This window comes from Rhinichthys klamathensis, unplaced genomic scaffold (assembly GCF_029890125.1).
Source record: "Rhinichthys klamathensis goyatoka isolate OS25496 unplaced genomic scaffold, OSU_Roscu_1.1 h1tg000033l_1, whole genome shotgun sequence".
NCBI lineage: Eukaryota > Metazoa > Chordata > Actinopteri > Cypriniformes > Leuciscidae > Rhinichthys > Rhinichthys klamathensis.
In genome coordinates this window covers 825,080-847,436 of record NW_026606582.1, presented here as the reverse complement: position 1 = coordinate 847,436, position 22,357 = coordinate 825,080, and the positions used below count along the sequence as shown (strand labels likewise).

General features: G+C 40.3%; 1 protein-coding gene across 3 annotated transcripts in view; it reads right to left on the bottom strand.

The window, feature by feature from the left end:
- Positions 1 to 22,357, bottom strand: part of ano3 (anoctamin 3) — a 151,661-nt gene that overhangs the window by 94,346 nt on the left and 34,958 nt on the right. For 2 of the 3 annotated variants that reach the window (XM_056245686.1, XM_056245687.1), the window contains exons 1-4: positions 16,568 to 16,702; positions 5,441 to 5,541; positions 5,313 to 5,357; positions 4,808 to 4,942 (exon numbers count right to left, since the gene is read on the bottom strand). In XM_056245686.1, coding sequence (XP_056101661.1) covers positions 4,808 to 4,942; positions 5,313 to 5,357; positions 5,441 to 5,541; positions 16,568 to 16,693 — 407 coding nt within the window. In that variant the 5' untranslated portion in view covers positions 16,694 to 16,702. Of the gene's footprint in view, positions 1 to 4,807; positions 4,943 to 5,312; positions 5,358 to 5,440; positions 5,542 to 16,567; positions 16,712 to 17,146; positions 17,278 to 22,357 lie in introns of those variants that run through there. The other variant, XM_056245688.1, reaches the window with a different exon arrangement.

Sequence of the window (22,357 nt, the reverse complement as noted above, 5' to 3'; positions counted from 1 at the left end):
GTATTTTCTTAATTTCTCTGGTACCGACAGCAGAACCGATAACGTCTGAGCTTATCGATACAGTGGTCTTTCATAATTCAGCCCTGGGGCCCATTTAATACCAGGTTTCAGTACTTATCCTTAGTCAAGAGGCCCCACGCCCATTTGGCCAGCAGGGCAGAGTCAAGAGGTCCCAAACTCATTGGTCCAAGAGGCCCGAGTCAGGAGGGCTCAAATTCATTGGTCTAGCAGAACCAGAGTTAGGAGCTCCCGAAACCGGAGGGCCTGTCTCTGATGGTCCCAAGTCCAGCAGTCCTGGTGGTCCAAGGTCTGGTGTTCTTGCCTATTCTTGCCATTCATGTACTGTCCGTAGAGACCGTTCCTGCTAGTCATTTTCTGTCCAGTCCTGTCAGTGATGTTGTGCTTGCTGTGCTCACTGATCCTGTTCCAGCCCCGGAGCCATCAGATTATGTCCCTGACCCTGCTCCTGCAGCCCCGGAGGGCATTTCAGCAGCTCCCAAGAGCACCCCTGACTCAAGCCCAGTGTCTGTTCCTGCAGCCCCAGAGGGCATTTCAGCAGCCCCCTAGGGCCACCCTGAGTCAACTCCAGTGTCTGTTCCTGCAGCCCCAAAGGGCATTTCAGCAGCCCCCGAGGGCTACACTGAGTCAAGTCCAGTGTCTTCCTGATGCCCCGGAGGGCGTTTCAGCAGCTCCAGAGACCGCCCCTGACTCAAGTCCAGTGTCTGTTCCCGCATCCCCGGAGGGCGTTTCAGCAGTTCCAGAGAGCGCCCATGATTCAAGTCCAGTGTCTGTAATTTGTTCATGATTTTTATTTGTCATGTAGGATAGACTATGACTGATATCATGTGCGTTACACTGGCTTCCTCCTAGCCATGCTCAAAAGGCCTATTTCTCTCAATAAAAGGCCATTCTAAAATGTGTAGTTTTACTGTATTATACTGGATGGATTATAAATACAGTTTAAACGTGCTAATGTGAATTGCCTTTATTTAGTTCTGTTTGTTCTGAGAATAGAATTGACTTTCTTTTCCTCACTGGAATTCCTCCACAACTTGTAATATTCTAAAACAACAGTCGGAAGCTATAAATGCTACATTAAGGCAATACTAAGATAGCATTCTATGCATGCCTGTCAATCATCAATAACTCAAGGACGTTAGACCTCTGCCAAAAGTGTGTCTGCATGTCTTCAGCTATTAGAATATAAAGCTTACAAAATGTTTAATCATACACTAGCACCAGTGCTTTAAGTGGCCCAAAAGAGGTGGCGGTACTCTATTATTATTTATTTATTTATTTATTTTTTGCTGACTCCCCTCCTCCCCTGACTATATTGAAGGGCTTTTATATAAACAGCAGTCAACAGACGACCTTATAAAAAATAATAAATCCTTTTATAGTTTGTAGATTTGCTTTAGCTAGAAAGAGCTACTGAACATAAATAAAATGTGCAAAGGGTATTGAAAAAATACCCTTAGAAAGAGCTACAGTAGAAAGAGCTACTGAACATAAATAAAATGTACAAAATGTGGATATGAATCCAACTGGAAAAACTTGTGAAAATATATATTTTGATTAGTCAAATAGCAAATACCATATAGTGAAGCTCTATAGCCATCTAGTGGTTAAAGTGATTTTTATTTTATTTTAAAACTGCATTTTCAAAAAAATGGCCAAAAATCTTACATTAAACCATGTAAAATTATCCATGTTATCTCCATGAATGAAAGTTAGAAATCTGGGTATTTTATAAAGTGAATTTGACATAAAATGCTGTTTTTTTTTGTTGTAAAAAGCCTATTTAAATAAATATTTATTTATTTATAGAAATTTAAAATATATCATAAATCCTCCCAAAACTGCACAAATGTTGAGTAAAAACATGAAGAAACAGAGTAAAATTACATTGTAAAAAAAAAAAAAAAAACTTTTATTCTGTTACAAAATGAAATGTTATTGTCTGGGGCATAGGTCTGGGGTATAGAGCATCACAGTCCCGCCCACAGCCCGAGAGAGCTTCGGTGCCGGAAGTAAATTTCCCATTCATTTCTCCCATTGACGTTTTGGAAAAACCGTATCTAAAGAGTTTTAGAGCATGTCTGAGGATAACCAGCTACGGCTGAACTCATAAGCATACAACATATCATTTCGAGTGAAAAAAACGAAGAGAAAATCCAAATAGAGTCAAAGGTACAAGACTGTGTACATATTTTCATTTCCGAGCGAAGGAACTACTCATCCCATAAACCACCGCGCCTCACTGATGAAGTCGACTGAAGCCACAACCGCGAAAGAGCCTTTTGAGCGACTTCCAAATCTGACGACGACCACGCGTACTTTTTCCTCCAGTGAATTTTATATAGTGAATGTGCAGGGAAACTCCTTTTCTGATTCTGATTTAATGAAGCTTATATGTAAAACACATTGAGCATCTGGCTCGCTCATAGGCTGTACTGCGGCAACTGCACATCCAATGGCGCGGGCGCCTCTGACGTGCGACCAATGAGCTAGCCCTACGTCATTACACGATCTTCAGTCTTCACGGACCTTCGCGGGGTTTAACCGGGCACGGCACGCACTGTGATGCTCTATTTGTATTTTAACCGAGCAGCTAACACTGACAGCGGCAAAAGCGACGCATGCGCTTTTCACTTGTAAAACTCATGGGTGTATGGGTAATGTAGTCTCTGCTCTCTGTGGGACGAATTAGGAGGCGTGCATTGTGAAGGGAGCTCTGAAAAGCGGCAGCGCAGCCAAAGGATTAAAACAGATGTGCAAATGAGCGTACCGGTACGCTAAAAGCACGTTCTGGGCGCACGGAGAGGTGGCGGTACGCTCAAGAGCTATATTTGGAAGTGGCGGTACTGAGTACCGGTGCGTACCGGCCCACTTAAAGCACTGACTAGCACTAAGATCCATAATCTGCCCTACCTAAATTTATGGTCAGGAAAAAAAGAAGTAACACTAAGTTAAAGCTAAATAGAACCATAACCCTAATCCTAAAAATTACAAAAGTTCAAAACTACTAGAACTTAAAGCTGCTGTAGGTAACTTTTGAAAAAATGTATTTGCTAAAACTGTCATTATGTCCTGACAGTAGAATATGAGATAGATAATCTGTGTAAAAATCAAGCTCCTCTGGCTCCTCCTAGTGGTCATATTGCCATTTGCAAGAAATACACGCTCCCGGTCAGAAACAACCAATCAGAGCCGGGAGGAGTGTCTTAGCAGTGTCAGTCACGCTCGTGTACGCGCTGATCACACCCCTCTCTTGCACAGCGCGAGCGCCGGAGCGCGAGCCGTCATTCAAACTCCAGATTGCCGGAGTGCTGCAGCTGTGCTTATGACGGAGAAACAACCTAAACGGCCAATTCTCGAGTAACACCTGCTCATAAAACAAAGAGGTAAAAGGAAAAAGACTGATAACGATAAACAAGCGAAAAAGAAAGAATTACACAGAGCCCATTGACTCGGTGTCAAAACTCTAGCTGCATAACATGTAGATAAAAGGTCATGCACTCTGCTAAGCAACAATTGAAACCTGCTAATTCACTGGCTTGTCATGTTGCTGAAATAATGTACTAGCACACGTTATCTAGCATTATATATCGCTAGAATAATTACTTACATACTGTAACGTTAGTTACCGTTATATTAACGTTATCTTACTAGCTATTTATTTATTTATTTGTTTATTTTACAGGGACAGTGCTCATTATAACTTATAGAAAGAGTGCAACGTTACAAAGTTACATGTAGGCTATTGCAAAATACATAATGATTTGAGGACCAAGTTTGTAGTCAAAGTATGGGCAGGCCATAGTCAATGTAAAGCATATTGTTGACGTTTAGTCCCTATTAGTGAATGTGCCAAACTTTTTATCCGCTGTTATCGGTGGCCCTGTTTACTAGCCTGCGCGTTCACGACAGGCTCCGCTGTGGAGGACGAGCTGTGGAGGGAGGGCTGTAGCGCAGCAGAGAGCAAGGGGGTGGGACCTGTAAGTTGTGCTTGTTCAAATTTTCAGGCTAAGTCAACGTTTTCTCAAAACTCCCTAATGCAGCTTTAACTTAAAAGGAAAATGAAAACTAAAAATATAAAAATAAAAGACAATTCTAAATAAAAGCTATGTTAAATAAATAATACTGTTTAATATATGCAAAAAAATATATATATTTCTTGAAACCTTCATGAGATTCTTCCTTTTGCTGCTGTCAAAAACTCTGTATAATGATACTCTGCAGAAAGTTTCTTTTAAATCTTTTTATGATCTATTATTTGTTTAAAGTTTTGAAAAGAAAGATTAAACCCTGCTTACCCAATTCCAACATTTCTGTGCATACAAAACCTCTGTCCAACCTCAAATAAACCCTTACTAATAGCACCTCCTTAACAAAAAAAATATTTTACCACAGGATACAGTAATTTATGAGGTCATGCATTTAAAATAATCTCTGATCTGTAAAGTGGATCTCAGCAAGCAGTGACTTCAGTGCATTCACATATAGTCATCAAGTTCAAGTACATCAAGTACATGATCTAAAGTGCTTCCATCATTAAATCTGCAATGAAAGGGTCAGCTGAGGCTGAATTTCGTTCATTGGTTGATGAAGGTTGCAGAATTGTGGTTTCAGCTTCAGTGTTCAGCTATCTAATTGCAGTATCATATTTCCAGAAAGCAAAAGGTGTCATGCAATGGCATCTGTTCTGTCATAAAGTAGGCCTGTTATGTCATAAAGTAGGCCTATATGAGATTATTTGAGAAAACATGATATTTGATTTTAACAAGCTCATGAAAGAGGAACATACTGGTGCGCTCTGGCCCTGCTGAAGGGGGCGGTGTAGCAATCCGTTTCCTCCAGATCTGGTAATGCCTCCTTATCCAGTTTCATAGGGTTCCTGGGTAGCCAGCTTTTCAACTGACGAAATCTCAGCTGAAATTGACTGTAGAGATACATTTGCATTTGTCAAAAAAATGTGTTATTGTCTCCAATAAAAAAAAAAACGACAGGTAGTTTAATAGTAGTTTCTTCATTTCAAACTTAAAGTCACCTCTAGAGTTTTCTTTACTTATGCAAATTAAATCAAGCCTGATTTAGTCCCTGAGACGCACAACAAATATCAAGCTAATTAACTTAATAGAATCTTTATTCCCCACAGCTACAGTTTGATTCAAATTAAAATCCACATAAAATTAACAAAATAGAAGTACTGAATGGGTTTTTGACTAGAATGCAAATAAAATGAAATAATTAACTCCCAGCCATATTTGTGGAAACACAGAACAGTAAGAACTATACCAGCATTATCTTACCTTCCCATATTTTTTTTCTTCCAGTCTCTGAAGTAACACTTTTTCCTGTAAAATACATATATAATATAATCACATTGAATTTACTAACAGTATGAAGTTTAGCACAGTACAATGACAATTAACTCTACCTGAAGGGCATTCTAATGTTCATTTGCTCTGCATATTTACACAGCGTGTCCCATGGTGCATGAATCTTCACAAACAGGATATCACTGTTGGTTAATGAGGGCTGTCAAAGTGAAAGACAAATCATTATCAGCATATTATACACAGTCATATAATTAAGATGTATCGGTTGGTTTTATAATATTTATTGGTCAGTTAGTTAGCTGGTTAGTAGCAGACTCTGTTCAAAAAGAGGGTACCAAATATTGTCTGAAAGTCTTGAAGTTTTTTTTTCTTGTAAAAGAGGCATTTAACCTTCAGAAAATGCTGATCGTCAAATTCAGAAGATCAAAAATATGAATTTATACAATTGGTTTTTATTTTCTATTAATCTTATAAGAGATGTGTTAATACATTTTTTTAATCTGAATACATTTTAAAACTCTGGTTTGTGCAATTAAGTAAACATCTGAATTCAATATGTAAAATGTATGAAATTCAATATAAATATTAATAATTGAAAAAGTAACAGGGTTGTAAGTTACCGGTGTCAGGGTTATATTTAGTTCCCTTCAAGGCGAGATGCTGTGGGAACGCCCCTGTGTGATTGCGTCATGAAGCACGTGTATAATCAGTCTAATGGAGAGACGAGACGTCATAGGCGGGTGACGTCATCGACCAGGAAACTATAAAGCACACCTGAAAACAGATCGCGCTAGCTTCTGTGCCTTCAGCAAGAGCTCTCTGTATACTGTCCCTGACTATTTATTGTTGTCTGTCATTGCAAGCACAATATTTCACAGAAAGATATATATCTATAAATATATATATATTAGGGGTGTAACGGTTCACAAAATTCACGGTTCGGTTCGATACGATACACTTGTGTCACGGTTCGGTACGGTTCGGTAAGTTTTTGATACAGCAAAAAGAAAGAAATGCCAGAGAAATTTCCTTGATTTAATTTTTTTAATTTTACTTTGAATAAAACTAACATCATAAAGTATGATCTTTTTACTTTGAGCAATGATGGAGCTATACTTGACTTTTCTTAGGAGCATTTAAAACAAAACAGCTCCTTGGACAAAATGAAATGTAATATTGTAGTAGTTATAAACAAAGGTTTATTTTAGTTCAGATTAACATTTGAGGGCAGCAATTGTATTCATAATGTCAAAATAAAACCGATGTAATGTTTCTTGAAAGCACTATTGTCTACTATTCCTGTCAAACTTCCATGGTTACAGTTAGTAGTGTTACTACAGTAAATCCATGGTGAATGTTGCTGATCTGTGGACACTGAATAGTTCATTCATGGCACAATGTTTCTTCCTGGATTCCATGTCAGCGCTGTTTGATCCGTTAATAACGGAGAAATGTGAATGTTTCTCACTAGATCTCGAAGCGATGTTATTACTTCAGTCGCAAATTAAAAAAATTTTCTTTACAGGATTTCGCTGTGTAGTAACAGTGCTGCTTGATTAAGATCGGCTCGTGCTGCATTGGTCCAAACTGATAAACGGTCTGTCAACCACACAATAACGAGTAGCTCAAATTCGTTCCGCTTACATTACATTTGCCATTTGATGTTGGGCAATGTTGTGGTCACGCCAGCGTCTCTTACATTATGAACGCGCTTACCACGCCCGACGCGCCTACATTTGAAATAACGAAATTTTGGTTGGCAGGAAAAATGGTCCAACGAACCGTTCGGTTTAAAAATGCGTACCGAAAACCGAACCGAACCGAAAGCCTCTTACCGAAAGGTTCAATACGAATACGTGTATCGTTACACCCCTAATATATATATATATATTAGTGCTGGGCAAGTTAACGCGTTATTATCGCGTTAACGCATTTATTAATTAATGCCGACAATTTTTTTATCGCGCGTTAACGCATGTTTTTTTTGTTTGTTTTTTTTTGTTGTTTTTTTTGTTTTTTTTGAAAGTCCGTTGCTCACTGGCTCTGAATACACATAGTCCTACAGTCAAACCATGATCACAGGAGGGGTGGGATGTTGGTCAGCCAGCAAATAACCCACCCAAACAAGCAGTGGAGAGGCTTTGGCAGGTTCTCTCAGGTGAACAGAAAGGGAGACAGCGCTCCACGAGTGAATGACAGGCGCTCTATGGATAGTAACCATGGCAACGGCTTCTGTGCGCTACGCAGCTGTAGCCTTTTTAACTTAAATTAAAATTATACATAACTTTACCTGATAGGCCTGCGTTTAGTTTAGCGGGGATGCTCTGCCATGTGAATTCCCTCCTGTTGATGTCCTGATAACTATTTAGATTCTGGAAACTCACAAACAGCGAGCCGAGGATCAGTCTCTCTTCCAATGATTTGTGCTGCGCGTCGTCACCGTCGTGTACAAAAAGTTAGACAATTCCACTTCGGCAACGCGCGGGCGCGTGCGTGAGGCGAGCATGACCGCAACAGTTTCACAGGAACGCACCCGCTTGTCGCTGCACCTGTGCTCGACCACTTCACCTCACTCTAGGCTGATTTATACTTCTGCGTCGGACCTACGCCGGAGCCTCTAGTCTACGCTATAGACTACGCGTTGGTTTTCATTTATATATCTGCGTCGTTGTCCGCGTTAACGCGCAATTACACATGCAGAGGGAGAGTGTGAAACCCGGGGAGCGGTTCTAGCAATCACAGCGTTTGCGGTAGGCTACGCGTAGAATTGACGTTACATTTTTGGAGAGATGCACGTCAGGGTACGCGCGCTACACAGCTACGGCGTGAGTTCGACGCAGAAGTATAAATTGGGCTTTACCTCTGTTTAATGTAATCTTACGTGGGAAACCATGGCATGCCATGACCAAACCTAAGCTGCTATCAGAGAAGTAACGTTGGTCGACTTATATCTGTAGTTTGTGCTGCTGCTCCCTGACACAAGATACCTGTTCAGAAAAAAAGAAAAAAAAAGAAAACTGGACTCTTTTAACAAGCTAGATAAAAGGTAATGCCCTGGCAGTGGCAAATAGCTTTGTTTAAATATTTGATTTGATTACATTAATGTTTAAGTTGAGATTTACAAGAAATATTTTATTGATACTGTGTAAAGGGAATATTGCTGGTATAAAAGCACCTTATTTGTTTAAAGTTTTTGGAAACCACATGTTATTGCACTTTTGTAGCAGTACATTTAAATCAAAAGTGCGCAATACACTTTAGAATTCATTATTCAATTTTGCGCGTAACAATGCGATTAATCGCACGAAAATCATGTGATTAATCGCGATTAAATTTTTTAATCGTTGCCCAGCACTAATATATATATATAAAAATGGCGAGCAAGCAAGATTTTAAGCGGTGTGTTGTTCCCTGCCCTTGTTTCATCACGGGTGGGGACACACACCAGCTTTGTGTTGCTTGTTTGGGAGTGGAGCATGCCCACTCAGTTCTCGAGGGGGCTGACTGTGAGTATTGCGAAAAGCTGTCCGTGAGGACAGCTGTAAGCTTTTCCTCTGATATCCATGCTTCCGGGAGTTCTGGAGAGGGTTCGCCGGGAAGGGGCCCGTCTGTTATTAGTAGCCCAGAACTGGCCGCCCGAGTTTGGTTCTCGGACCTGGTGTCCCTTCTAGATGGCTCTCCGATGGAGATTCCAATCAGGAGGGACCTACTGTCCCAAGCAGGGGGCACGATGTATCACCCTCGCCCGGAGTAGTGGAAACTGTGGGCTTGGCCCCTGAGAGGGCCCAGCTCATAGAATCAGGTGTCTCGACACCGGTCGTGGAGACCATACTCCAATCTAGACTGTATGCACTGAAATGGAAACTGTTCTCTGCTTGGTGCGGAGAACGCCAACTGAATCCTGTTTCTGCCCTGTTGGTAAAGTACTTGATTATCTGCAAGAACGTTTCTCTGCGGGGTTATCTTATCTTCTTCCACCTTGAAGGTGTATGTGGCGGCTATATCTGCTTACCACCCTCCTCTGGGTGGTGCATCATTGGGGAGAGATCCTCTCCTTACTCGTTTTCGAGGCTGTGGCCTGCACTGCGCACTAGAGCACCGGCTTGTGATTTGGCCGTTGTACCGGGAGGCCTGGCGTTGGCTCCCTTCGAGCCCATTGAAGAAGTTTCATAAAAGTTCCTTACACTAAAAACTTTATTTCTCATTGCCATTTCTTCTATCAAGAGAATTTGAGATTTGCAAGCCTTGTCGGTTGACCTTCGTGTCTAGAATTTGCACCTGGTATGGTGAAAGCCTTTCTTCACCCTAGGCCGGGCTACATTCCTAAGGTCCCTACTAATGATGAGGGCCCAATTGTGCTGCAGGCCTTCTGTCCTCCACCTTTTAATACACCAGATCAGGAAAAAACTTAATCTGCTGTGCCCTGTGCGGGCTTTGGATGTGTACACACACAGAGCTGCCCTGTGGCGTAAATCAGATCAACTATTCATCTGTTTCGGGTCACCCAGAAAAGGTTACCCTGCATCCAAGCAGAGGATGAGCAAGTGGGTAGTCAAGGCTATCTCACTTGCTTATGAAGCGGCTGGTCAGCCTTCACCTTTGGCTGTCCGGGCCCATTCTACCAGGAGTATGGCTGCCTCATAGGCTTTAATATCGGGGGTTTCCCTTCATGACATCTGTGATGCGGCAGGCTGGTCCTCACCACATACATTTGTTAGATTTTTTGACTTGGATCTAGGCTTCACTCCGGTGTCTAGGGTGCTTGCTTCTAAGAACGGGACTTCACACAGAACAGGAATTTGCTATTATGGCGTCGTGGGTATAGTGTTCCCACACTGTCTCGATGCAGCTCGAGTTCCCTTGAAAGGGAATGTCTCGGGTTACCTATGTAACCCTGGTTCCCTGAAGAGGGAACGAGACACTGCGTCGCCCTGCCATACTCCATGCATGCCTGTGATCGACTTGCTTCAGCCTATCAGAAGCTAGCGCTAGACACAATAATGCAGGGGCATTCCCACAGTGTCTCAACGCAGCGTCTCATTCCCTCTTCAGGGAACCAGGGTTACATACATAACCTGAGACGTTCTGTTTAGATTCATTGTGTTTTATTTTTGTTTTCGCTGTTACCATTTTGCCTGTGTTTCTGGTCATTATTAGTTTCCATAGTTACTCATTAGTTCCTCACCTGTTCTTAGTTCTGTTGATTACTCTGTCTGTGTATGGAACAATCGCACAACGAAGAGAATGAACTAGAATACCTTTAATCAGCAATACATTGGAAACGCAACCACAATAACCGACAAAAGAATTTAACTGAACAGAGAGTATATATGCACAGGATAATCATAAACTAAATAAGATACAGCTGATGATAATTAATCACAGAAACAAACAGGGACATAATCAGAGACCAAGAAAACCGAAACTAAACAGAGCAGGGAAACAGGAACTAAAACAAAAAAGAAAGGAAATATCAGAATAAGAATCTATAACCGTAACCGTACTCCCCACTCCCAGAAGGCACATCATCTCGCTGTAATTGATAGTTCGAGTGTGGAAGGAGGGAATGGGCTTTGGAGGAGGGCGTGGAGCTGGTAATAGACAGGAAGGAGGAGGAGTCATGGAGAGAAACACCACTGTGGAGCCAACGGTGCGAGGAGCCAGGGTGGGGCTTTGGCTGAATGCCCGGGCTGAACCCGGAGACCGACTGACAGAGGCGGAACCAGGCTGGGTAGAGGCCCAAGGTGGAGCTGCTGGCTCGCGGGACCGAGGCGGAGATGGGGGCTCGGCAGACCAGGCAAAGATGGAGGGAGTGAGTACAACTGGGAAGCCAGAGGGAAGGAGAAGCCCAGTGGAGCAGAAGGGGTGGAGGGTTGAGGCGGATCCGGAGACCCGGAAGTCTGTGGCGGACACAGAGGAACAACTGACTGAGGCTAAGCTGGAGGGACGAGGGGGCTTATTTATTAAAGACTGTCTCTGTTACTGTATATTTTCCCATCATCGTGCGTTCATTACAACCACCAAACGTGACAACCGGGTACCAGATTGTCATGGCATTTGGATCTCATGTTATTTAGAATGAGAACTTTTGCATTTGTGAGATGAATTATTAACTAAAATTAACATTGAAAAGTAGCTAATTTTAAACCCATCAAATGTCTGTACAACTACTTAAAATTCTTTCTTTAGATTCTCTCCCTTCCTGGTGTGTATCTCAAAAATATACTTTGAATAATACAAATAAACATTTGGTTCCAAACTAGCTAGCCCTTACTTAACAACCATCTCACTTGTTACCTTAAGGTACACTATGCAACTTTTTTTTTCAAAATTAACAAAATGTATATAATGAGTCAATACATCATTAATTATTCCAAAATGTGTTTTTGTCTTTTACTGATTCACTATGGTAAGTGTTTATATTTTAGACCTAGCAGGATGGTTTTCATAGGAAATTGCATACATATGTCACGTGCCTGTGCGCGCCTCGTCATATCCGCAAATAGAGAAAAGATGCTCTGGCAACTTTGACACATGTATGGTGTGGGAGTGCCATAGTTTAGTTGTCACAATGAGTAAGAAAGGTTATGCCATGGAGTACCCTAAATCTCAAACAGATTATTGAACAGATAATGCCCCTAGAGGGCCAAAAATCACATAGTGTACCTTTAAGTGTAACTATAGTAGTAACATGGGTCTGAGCCTCCTTTTAATCAGAACAAAAACAAATAAATACAAAATAATAATTTCTTTGACCTATGGGGTCAACATTTCCTGAAGGTTAAACCCCTCATTTCCCTATTACCTTGTTGAAAAACAGCTTTGTTAATTTGTGTGTGTCAAAACTTATTTAGACTCCATATGTGAAAAGTGGCAGAACTGGGAAAAGCTAGTATTGTTAGCAAGTTTGGAAAAAGTTATGTTCCGACATTACAAGCACACCTACAGAAGAGGTAAAGAAATACTGCCAGAGTTATGCTCAGTATAAAAATAGTATGACAGATCTGGGAGAAGAAAAGTAGGTTTGATAAATTAAAGTTCAGGTGTTCAGCTAATAATATAGAACACTGGTTACCAAAGAAACCACACAAGACACACACACTTGTAATAATGAACACAGTCCGATGACGTTACAAAAGGGCCTGAGTGCCTGAAAAGGGTGTCTGGATTACATGTCATCAGTTCTTTAGAGCGATGAGAATCAAGGGTTTGCACAGAGTGCATTCGGATCTTGAGGGAGCTGAATGCATTCATTGTAATACGTTCGCTGTGGGAAGCTCCACCCTTGCTTGACTCTATCTTAAGGGATGAGAGTCGAGCTTCTGCACCTCGTGGTTCAGTCCTGCTGCTGCCAAGGCGGCAGGGCGGGATTGATCGTGGGGATCTTGGGCTTCTCCTGCTAGCTCTGTTGCTCTCATGTTGGTTCATAAAACTGCTCTGTGGCTGTTTCTGATCTGGTTGAGAGCAAATGTTACTAATACGCCTCCTCTGCTGCCCCACATATAAGTCTGTGAGTCTTTTATTCCTCCCAGATAGTATCAAGAAAAAGAACAAGGAATCTGTATTCAGCTCCTATATTGTCTCCCATGTAGTCTAACCATTCGCATGTGGAGGGGCTGTGTGAGCAGCGATATGTGAGGATGCCCCAGTTGAAGAACTGCTTGCGAGCTCTCTACCCTAGTGCTGCAACCTCTATGAATGCTCCCGTCTTGCTAATGGGGGTAGAGCGAGCACGTTTGGTTCTGGAGAGAGCTGAATGCACTCGCTGTCACAGCGAGGGAGCTCCCCTCTCGCTTGACTCTTTTCTTGTGGGGTAAGAGTCAAATGTTTGCTCCTCGTGGGCCAGGCCCCACATCTTTGTGAAGCAGCACATTGGCTTCTCTCGTGGGGTTGCAGGTGGTAAGATTCGAGGCAGATGTTATCGAATGAGTCTCCTCCTCTGCTTTACCACCTTGAGGCTCATGGCAAGGCATAAGCGGCGAGGAGGGTGTTGGGACATAGATGCAGCGGGGATACCAGGCCTACCTATTGAGTGGTAATATCTACTGAGGCAGTCTTAAAAAAAGCTGTGTAAGCCCCACATATAGCCATCTGTGCCACAAAGCACAAGGACGGTGCATCGGTTCAATGGCTACTAGGCATCTGTGATAAACCTTTCTCTTTGATGCTCTGAACTGTGATGTGGCCGTAGAGAAGATACAGAAGCGGGTCTCAGCATTCAGAAAATATATCCCTCTCTGGCGGTCCATGAGGGTTGAAGGAGTATGGTTTAGCAGAGAGGAAGGAAACATATTTATTTCTCCCCTGTGATGTAAGGTGTGCTAAAGGCCACTGAAGGTTTTTGGGCCCTCCAAATCACACAACCCATCAGGGCCTTCTACATAAAATGACCTATTGGGGCCCTCCACATAACATGGCCTATTGGGACCCTCCACATAACATGGCCTATCGTGGCCAACAGGTAAGACTGACTATTATTTTTTTAATGTAAGCCGGCCTATCGCTGCCCTTCTCAAAATTGACCTATCGTGGCTTTTCAAGTAACACCATAGTCTTTGTGTGTTAATCTTCCTAACGTGGCATCTCATGACCATAGCTTATACAGTCATTTGTTTATAAATATTTATTATTATTCCTTCATTTTTCATATGATTGTTCTATTTTAGGAATTCCAATTAAGAGAAGTCTCAACTGGTGGGTATCAATTTGAATTTCATTTGGGGGGTAGGCTCTGCCCCTGTCTTCACCTTCAGGCAGGATCTGCCGAATCTGCATCGATCTGCAATCTAAGAGACTAAGAACGGGGCCAAAGACAAAGAGATTTTCTATACAACTGGACATGAACCATTGTAGCATGCTACCATCTGTTAATACTTTATGGAATAAATACTATGTAAACTTTCACCTGTCCTCTGAGTCTTTCTGGTAGAAATGATAGATTTAGCATAAGTTCTACCAGGAAGACTCTAATGCCACATCATTCATTCATGACTATTTGGTCTGGCCAATCACTGTTTGAACATTGGAGTATATAAGTACTGAATTCTCTCTTTTACGTTTGCAGTTGTCAGGGTTAGGCTCCACCCCTGCTCTTTTGACTCTTGACTGATAGCCATTAGTTTTGTTCTAAAACCTAGTGAGATGTAATTGTAATCTAAGATTGCTACATGAAGGCTATCCCAAAATGTAGTTAGCAACTATATGTATTTATTAGGTTTATTAGAACATTGCATAGTTACCATAGCAACATGCTAACATCAGACTCTATTAGAATCAATTATGAGTCAGGTTTCCTGTCTTCACATCACATTAGACAGAGCGGCTGTCTATGAAGAGTTTTACTTCTAAAGGTTCCATTTCAGACAGGAAGCAATAAAAGTCAGCATCCTGCAGACAGCAGACAGTAAGACTTTGGAGAATTTGGAGCAGAGCTAGTGTCTCAATTTTCCATTGGAATTCAAAACTGGTCAAAAGAAATGGGAGCTCTAGCGCAAGTTCTACCGGGAAGACTCTAATATCATGTCATTCTTTAATCACGTCATTCATTAACCACAGATCTAGCCAATCACCACTCGACAGTGTTGGGAAAGTTCACATTCTACATGAACTAGGTCAATTTTCAGTTCACAAATTTTAAAATGAACTAGTTCAGGTCATAGTTCATACTTCACAATTTTGAACTAAGTTCACAAGTTCCAAAAATGAACTAGTTCATAGTTATTTTTTTCCATATGTTGCTAATTTTGTATTATTATTATTGCCACAGCCCATATACAAACACCGACAGCAATTATTTTATCGGTGGGCAAAGTTTGCACAGAAATTAAAAAAATTTCCCATCCTCACCAATGTTCCCTCTAATTTGTTTTCTTGCTGAGCAAAACTTTTTTCTATTGGGTGGACATTTTTCGCCACCTGAGCAAAAATATTCTTTATACCTGACCTGTACAGCATACGTAGAAACACAATGGTTTCAACATTCAGTTGTAACTTTTAACTTGAATGTGCCATTTCTATTTTATTTGACCCTTGATGTAACTTATTGGTATTAAATCATATTTTCGAAAAACAAGCAGTTAATTAAGAAGTCACTAAATGAAGCACATTTTAGGTTACCTGATATTTTTTTTACAGTGCTGTTAAAGGTGAACTATGCAGGTTTTTTACCTCAACCGAACAGCTTCGGAGTCATTGGAATGGTTATATATTACTCTTTTCGGGTTGAATGGTGGTCGTTTCGCACCCCCCTATCGCATGTGAGCGGAAAAAACACACTTGCAACTTTGAGCCGGCGGGCTGCCGGCCGCAGCATCAGGAAGTTTCGCGTGATATCAGGTCTCGCGATGTAACGAATTGCTTTACGGCAAAAAAGATCTGATAAAATAAGCATCAAACAGAAATAACCCCGCGCCGTAGACATGTGGTGTTCAGACTGCCGACAGTTAAACAGGGCGGGCGCAGCTCTTAAAGGGGCCACACCTTATTTCAACTCGTTACAGCTTCCATCCATAGACTGTAAAAAATTGCTTACATCCTACTGAACAGGAGGAGGGGATCAGGCCGTGAGTGCAGAGCCATCTCTGCGTGAGTGCTATTTACGACAGTACAAGTACTCCACAGCAACTCTAGGGGTCGCTGTTTGACAAAAACGGAATTCCTGCATGCATAGTGCACCTTTAAACTGAGAGAGTGTGCGTTCACAGACACCAGAATGAACGAGTTCACAAGTATCATTCATCAGGCAGTAATACAGTACGTTCAGTTCAAGTTCGCCCAAAATATGAACGAGTTCATGAACTATCGTTCAATGAACGCGTTCAGGCACAACACTGCCACTCGACACATGGAGTATTTAAGCCCGGTTAACACCCATTACTACGTTTGCAGAAACTGAAGCCGGTGTTCACCCCCATCCTCCCCACCACCACCAGGTTGGTCTCTGTCCATCCACCAGAGGTAGGCTCTGCTCCTGCCTTCATCTTCAGGCAGGAACTGCAAGTGTCTTCTACCCTCCGGATTTGGATTACGGACTACGCCAAAAAACTTTAACATTTCATTTTGCATACAAACTGTTAAATAAATCGTATGCATACAATCTCTTGCCTCCCGAGTCTTTCTGGTAAAACTGATGGATCTGTGTTCTTTCCTTAAGGACGATACGAGTCAATCCAAACAAAATGATGTTCAAATACAACAGTCATCTAGTTAAAAATATTGTTCTATACCTCCTTCTCCAGCATTAGACCTTCTGCCCGCAGGTTCCTCTCAAACGTGCACCTCTTCTCCACCTGAAGGCTGGATTTCTTATACACCAAGATGTAGTCGATACGCTTCTTCCCATCTCTAAACATCAATCCTGAGGGGTTCCCCTGAAAACAATCAGAACATGTCTTTATTTCATTCGATTTTATTTTATTAGAAAATATGAAGCAATAGAACTGTTCAGATTTAATCCTTAAACCGTCAGAAATGTCAAAAATCACTTTTGAGGTAGAACTGTAATTTATGTTGCAGAAAAACAAACTGGAAAGGCTTGTTACCACACACTTTTTTACACTCATAGATCAAAAAACCTCACTCGAATTTCCAGAGGAATTCAGATTTTTAGCTGTTGCCCTACAAATGTCGCTATGTACAAATGTAATACGTCTATATTCATTATTTAACTAATGACTATGATGACATGCTTTTTAAATTTTCAGAAAAAAATCTCTACTCAAGATTGAATTCATTACCAAGCATGAATTTGGAGGAATAGGTTGGTAGCATCTTAGCAGTTGCTACCAAGAAGGGAGATGTTGTACCTGTATGGATTCTGTGCGGGCCTCTAGCTTTCCTCTGGACACCGGCTTCTGCTGGACGTGGTGCGTTTCATCTGTTTTAGGTGCAAAATCCCCCGTCTCCCTCTCTTCCATATAGACATCCTGACCTGTGTCTGTTCAAGAGTGAAACACTGGGTTCTATGAGAATAACTTATTAAAATGAAATGGTGATGAATACAGATGTGCATCTGGTGCATAAAAAAAAAAAAAACATTTAGAAATTTTGTTTTGTGCTTATTTTTTTTAGTGATTTTTAGCATTTTAATTAATATTATGTTAAAGCTGCAGTCCATAGTTTTTCCTGTCACCATCAGTGTTGGGGGTAACTCATTACAAGTAACTTGAGTTACGTAATCAGATTACTTTTTCAAGTAACTAGTAAAGTAACGCATTACTTTTAAAATTTACAATAAAATATCTGAGTTACTTTTTCTAATAAGTAACGAAAGTTACTTTGTTTTCCCCTTTATTGACTGACTGCTCTTCTGTCCTAATGTTGAGACAAATCGAAGTGCAGAGGCTTTGTGTGTAAACATGATGGTTATTATAGTTCTAGATTAAATGTAAGCGTGGATTTACTCATCTCACTTGCACAAAAAAGATTCAATATTCCTCAAAATGAATAAAATCAGTGAAATGCAGAATCAGAACACTATGCAAACCTCCAATACCTAAATATGTTAAATAAAACATAAATTTTTATGCATTTAATCTTTATTGACCAAAGTACTTGCTTCTGACCTCCGATTCTTCAGTTAAACCATAAGCAAAAATGACTATAGATTTTTTTATATGTTTTATTGGTAAAGTAAGTGTTAAATTTGTTTCTCCTGCATCCTCTTCTTCTGTTACCCAGAACAGCAGCAGCTGAAAGGTTTGTTTGTTCTACTGAACACTACTGTACTCTACTGTACAGGAGTAAATCTGCATTTCCTTCAGTCTGAGGCTTATTATTTCACTTTTGGGGTGAAAGGGTCTTTACATTTGCCCAAAAATATATCTTTTTTGGTATAAAAAAACAAGCCCAGCCCAGGTGGAAAAAAAGTAACGCAAAAGTAACGTAACACATTACTTTTCTAAAAAAGTAACTAAGTAACGCAATAAGTTACTTTTTAAGGGAGTAACGCAATATTGTAACGCATTACTTTTCAAAGTAACTTTCCCCAACACTGGTCACCATCTCTGTTCGAAATGATCATGTATGTTGGCGGAATTATCATCTTTACGTGGGTTAAAGCCTTGGCACGGCACAGCGCGGGTGAATCCAATGTTTTGAGGAGAATGTACGCTGTCAGTCGCCGCGCCGATGTGGATACTGTCATTCGGAATCACAGATTCTAGTTTTGGAAGTATGACAAACATAAGAATTTCCACCGGAAAACGTCATCCATTTTTGATCTGACCAACTAAGCGGAAAAAAGCATTGCAGTAAATCGCACTGATTAAATCTAACGATTGCTTATCATATCACGTCAAACCGTGCAAATTATTTATATTTTCCGCAAATTGTTAATTTTAACAACATCAGCATTGCGTGACTATATTTAATGCCCTTCAGTGTTGTTTTCGTCAACGATGACGATAACGAAATGATTTCGTTGACGCACTTTTTTTTTATGACGATAACGCGATGATGACTACCTAAAAATGGCTCTAAGGTGACTAAAACATGACGAGACGTTTTCGAGTTTTCGTTGACAAGACGAGACGGAACGAAAATGATTACAAGTCTGACGTTCACAATCACAAGCATGTCATTTCTGCCTATTTTGCGTGAAATCTGTCTGTTTTGAGCTAAAAAAAAGTATCAGCAATGCTGCCGCTTCCTTGTTTTGGGTAGGCTACCCATGCCGCCGCGCGCACCAGATTCCACACAACACACCTGCGGCTGTGGCTAGTCACTCACCACACATCTTCGAAGGACCACGGCAGCGATCGAAGCCAATAGACGGGCTTGGTGGTCGGAAACGACGAGATGATTTATGGACATACTTTCAGTTTCAGTATAATCCAGCGGTTCTCATAGTGTGGGGCGCGCCCCACTGGCGTGACAGGTCTCCTCCAAACGGGAGGAAATTTTCCGTTTTATGCCTTTGTATCTTTATTCGCTCATGGCGTCCGCATCGTCAACTTCATCTTTGCTGCGACACCGAAAACTCCAGGGCCCGTATTCCTAAAGATTCTAAGAATCCTCTCAGAAAACTCTTAATTTAGCTTAAAAACTTTTACGTAGGAGTCTTAGCTTAAAAGCGATTCGGGACCGATCTGAGAGCTACTCTGAGTAAGGAAAAGACAAAAACTTTCATCTTAGTAAGGAGGCGGAGTTGACCCCGTTGCTATGTATGACACAATCTTTTGAAGACTGTGATTGGTTGGTTGTCCAAGAAGAAAAAAAAAAGTGATTTTAAGTATAGGGTCTATTTTAAGCCTTCACTTTGAAATTACATGCGTAATTTTTCCTATTTGACCGTTCTCACACACACACATTATATATAAATCCTTTTTTCTCTTTTTTTACCATGCGGTTAATTTCCTATATGGTATGCTATTTGATTGGCTTAGAATGATAAAAATTGTTCCACTCTTTCCAATTACACTGATTGCTGGCATGTCTATTTAAGTGGTGGTTTGAATGTTAATTTTAATGTATCAAACATGGAATTTTCCCAGTTGCCAAATATCGTAATGTAGTGATTACTTTCATTTCTGGCGCTATGGCATTTCTGTGCTGTGTTGGAGATATTAGCGTCTCTAATAAGATCAGTCACAAACATAATCCCTGCACGATCTAATCTATAGCGTCTTATTAACTCACTGTCATCCATTGTCTGCAACACATTTCTTCTCCCTCTTCGTCTTTCTGACATTTTCTCCTCTGCTAAAGAAACTCTTAAGCCTCTTAAAAGTCCTCGTCCGTGCTCCTAACAATTTTGACCTTAAGACCTCTTTTAAGGCTTAAGGTGCTTTCTGAATTACTTTTTTCTTTACTAGGATTTTTTCTTTAATTTTAAGAGTAAACGCCCACATTTCTAAGAATTTTCTTGGAATTTTGTCACTAGGAGCTACTCTTTGCAAAAACCCTTGTGTTATGTTGCGGGTCAATTTGACCCGTTTCGATTTTCAAGTTGTTGGAAATACTGGTTAACTTTTGTTTTTTTCTTCTTGATATTTTGTGACTTTTTCTCATTTATCATGATGAACATGCATGCAAAGTTTCAACATCGTGATGTGTTTTGACATATACAAACAAAATTACTGTTACGTTCGTGATGTTCGCGGGTCAATTTGACCCTCATAGACAGCCATTCAAAAGCAACTGTACAGACACAAAATAAAAACATTTATTTTCTGTATGTAAGGGCACTTCAACTCCAGTTCTAACGTGCAAGTGCATCTAAAAGTGCTCTAACCCTAACCAAACACACTTGAAAAAGCTAAAATCACAGTGTTTAGAATTATTTGCAAATTACAGATGAAAATCTTTGTCAGACACAGATAGTAAAATAAGCTCTCATTTCAATATTCAAGATATCTAAAATACCTAGCTTTTACCCAAAACTTTTATGTAGGATTTTCAAAGGCAGCTTCACAGAGCCAAAAAATAAATAAAAAACATTTATTTGATGAATGATTTTGTTATGTTTGGTTTCTCACTTCCCTGTGAGTGAATAAATGAAACTAGGAAAATAGGTCTTAGGAAACTAGGGAAAGTTAACTTAGGAAAATGAAAAAATGTCATTAAACAGCATTTTTTTTTTGTTCAGTTACGATGTTCAAAGCATAAAATGTAAAAAAAAAAAAATATATATATATATATATATATGCAAAAAAATCAGTATACTGTTTATTTTCCAATTTTATCAAAACAAAACTGTTGTAAAAAATGTTTTAAAAAAATTTTCATAAATCATATTTTCAGATATAATGTTTTTGTAATGTTTTACAAATGTTGATATTAAAAGTTTACAGTTTGTATCTAAATCTTTGTTGTTTTTCATAGTGTGATTTTTGAGGAATTGTATTGAATCCAATTAGGGTCAATTTGACCCGGTCCATAAAGGGTGTACACAGAATTCGAACAGAACACAAGGGTTAAGATTCTTTATGAATACGGGCCCAGTTTATTAATAAACAATTAAATGTCTCCTTGCTATTTTTTTACACATTCATAATCATTACTTTTGCCGGTTCTTTGTGGCAAGCTTTATGCGTGCGGTCGTGCGCTCGAGTGCTATAATGAGCTATAACGCTCATTTTCCTGTATAGCCTATTTAAGTAATTAAATTAATATAAAGGGGCGATTTGTCCACTAATGGTTTAAATGAACAACTACTAGTCGACTAGAATAAAAACTTTAGTCGGAGGCAGCTCTTATTCCACATATTCTCGAACCAGCAGGCCATTCTGGGTTGAGCGCGCGACCCTGAGCTGAATGAGCGAGCCGAGGGATATTCAGAAATGCGCTCTTCGCTCACATGCTCTGATCGGAACAAAGGAATATTACAATAATTAATCATTAGTTTATATCTTATACACTGCCCATACACTATCCATCATTTTAATCCCATATCTAACACAGTATGTTATGTCTATTTTATCTATTTAAAAAAAAAAAATCACGTTTTTATGTATAAGGCTAAAGGCAGAGAGCTGTGTGCATTCTTCTTCCCTTTGCCACATCATATCTCTGTGAGATGGGCTTTTCAGCTTCACTGAAAACAAAGTACAGATCTCAGCTGAACATTGAGCTTGACTTTTGAGAAATTGTGCAATGCAAAACAGGCTCATTGCAGCCACTAATGCAGGGATAAATAGACCTGTCTTGCCAAATGGATTTCTATTCTTTTTTCTTTTTTTAACAGATTGCAAAGTGGCTCTTTTATTTCTTTTCCATTTTTGAACTTGATACAAATTGACACAGCTGCACTTTTATTTTCTCTATTTTGTAAAGACTTTTTTTTTTTTTTTACAAAAATTGACTAAAACTTGACTATGATTTTCCTGTACTAGCACATGCCTGTGACGTAAACGCGTACGCGACGAGAGCCACCGTGAGCAGATTTGCGTTTTTACCGTTTAGACGGGAACGCGACGGTGGAGCGTTTTTAAGATTTTCACTCTGGAGGGTGGTTTCACTTTTTTGCGTTTTTAAGCCCCCAAAACGCCGTTGCCGTGTTTAACGAAAGGCACATC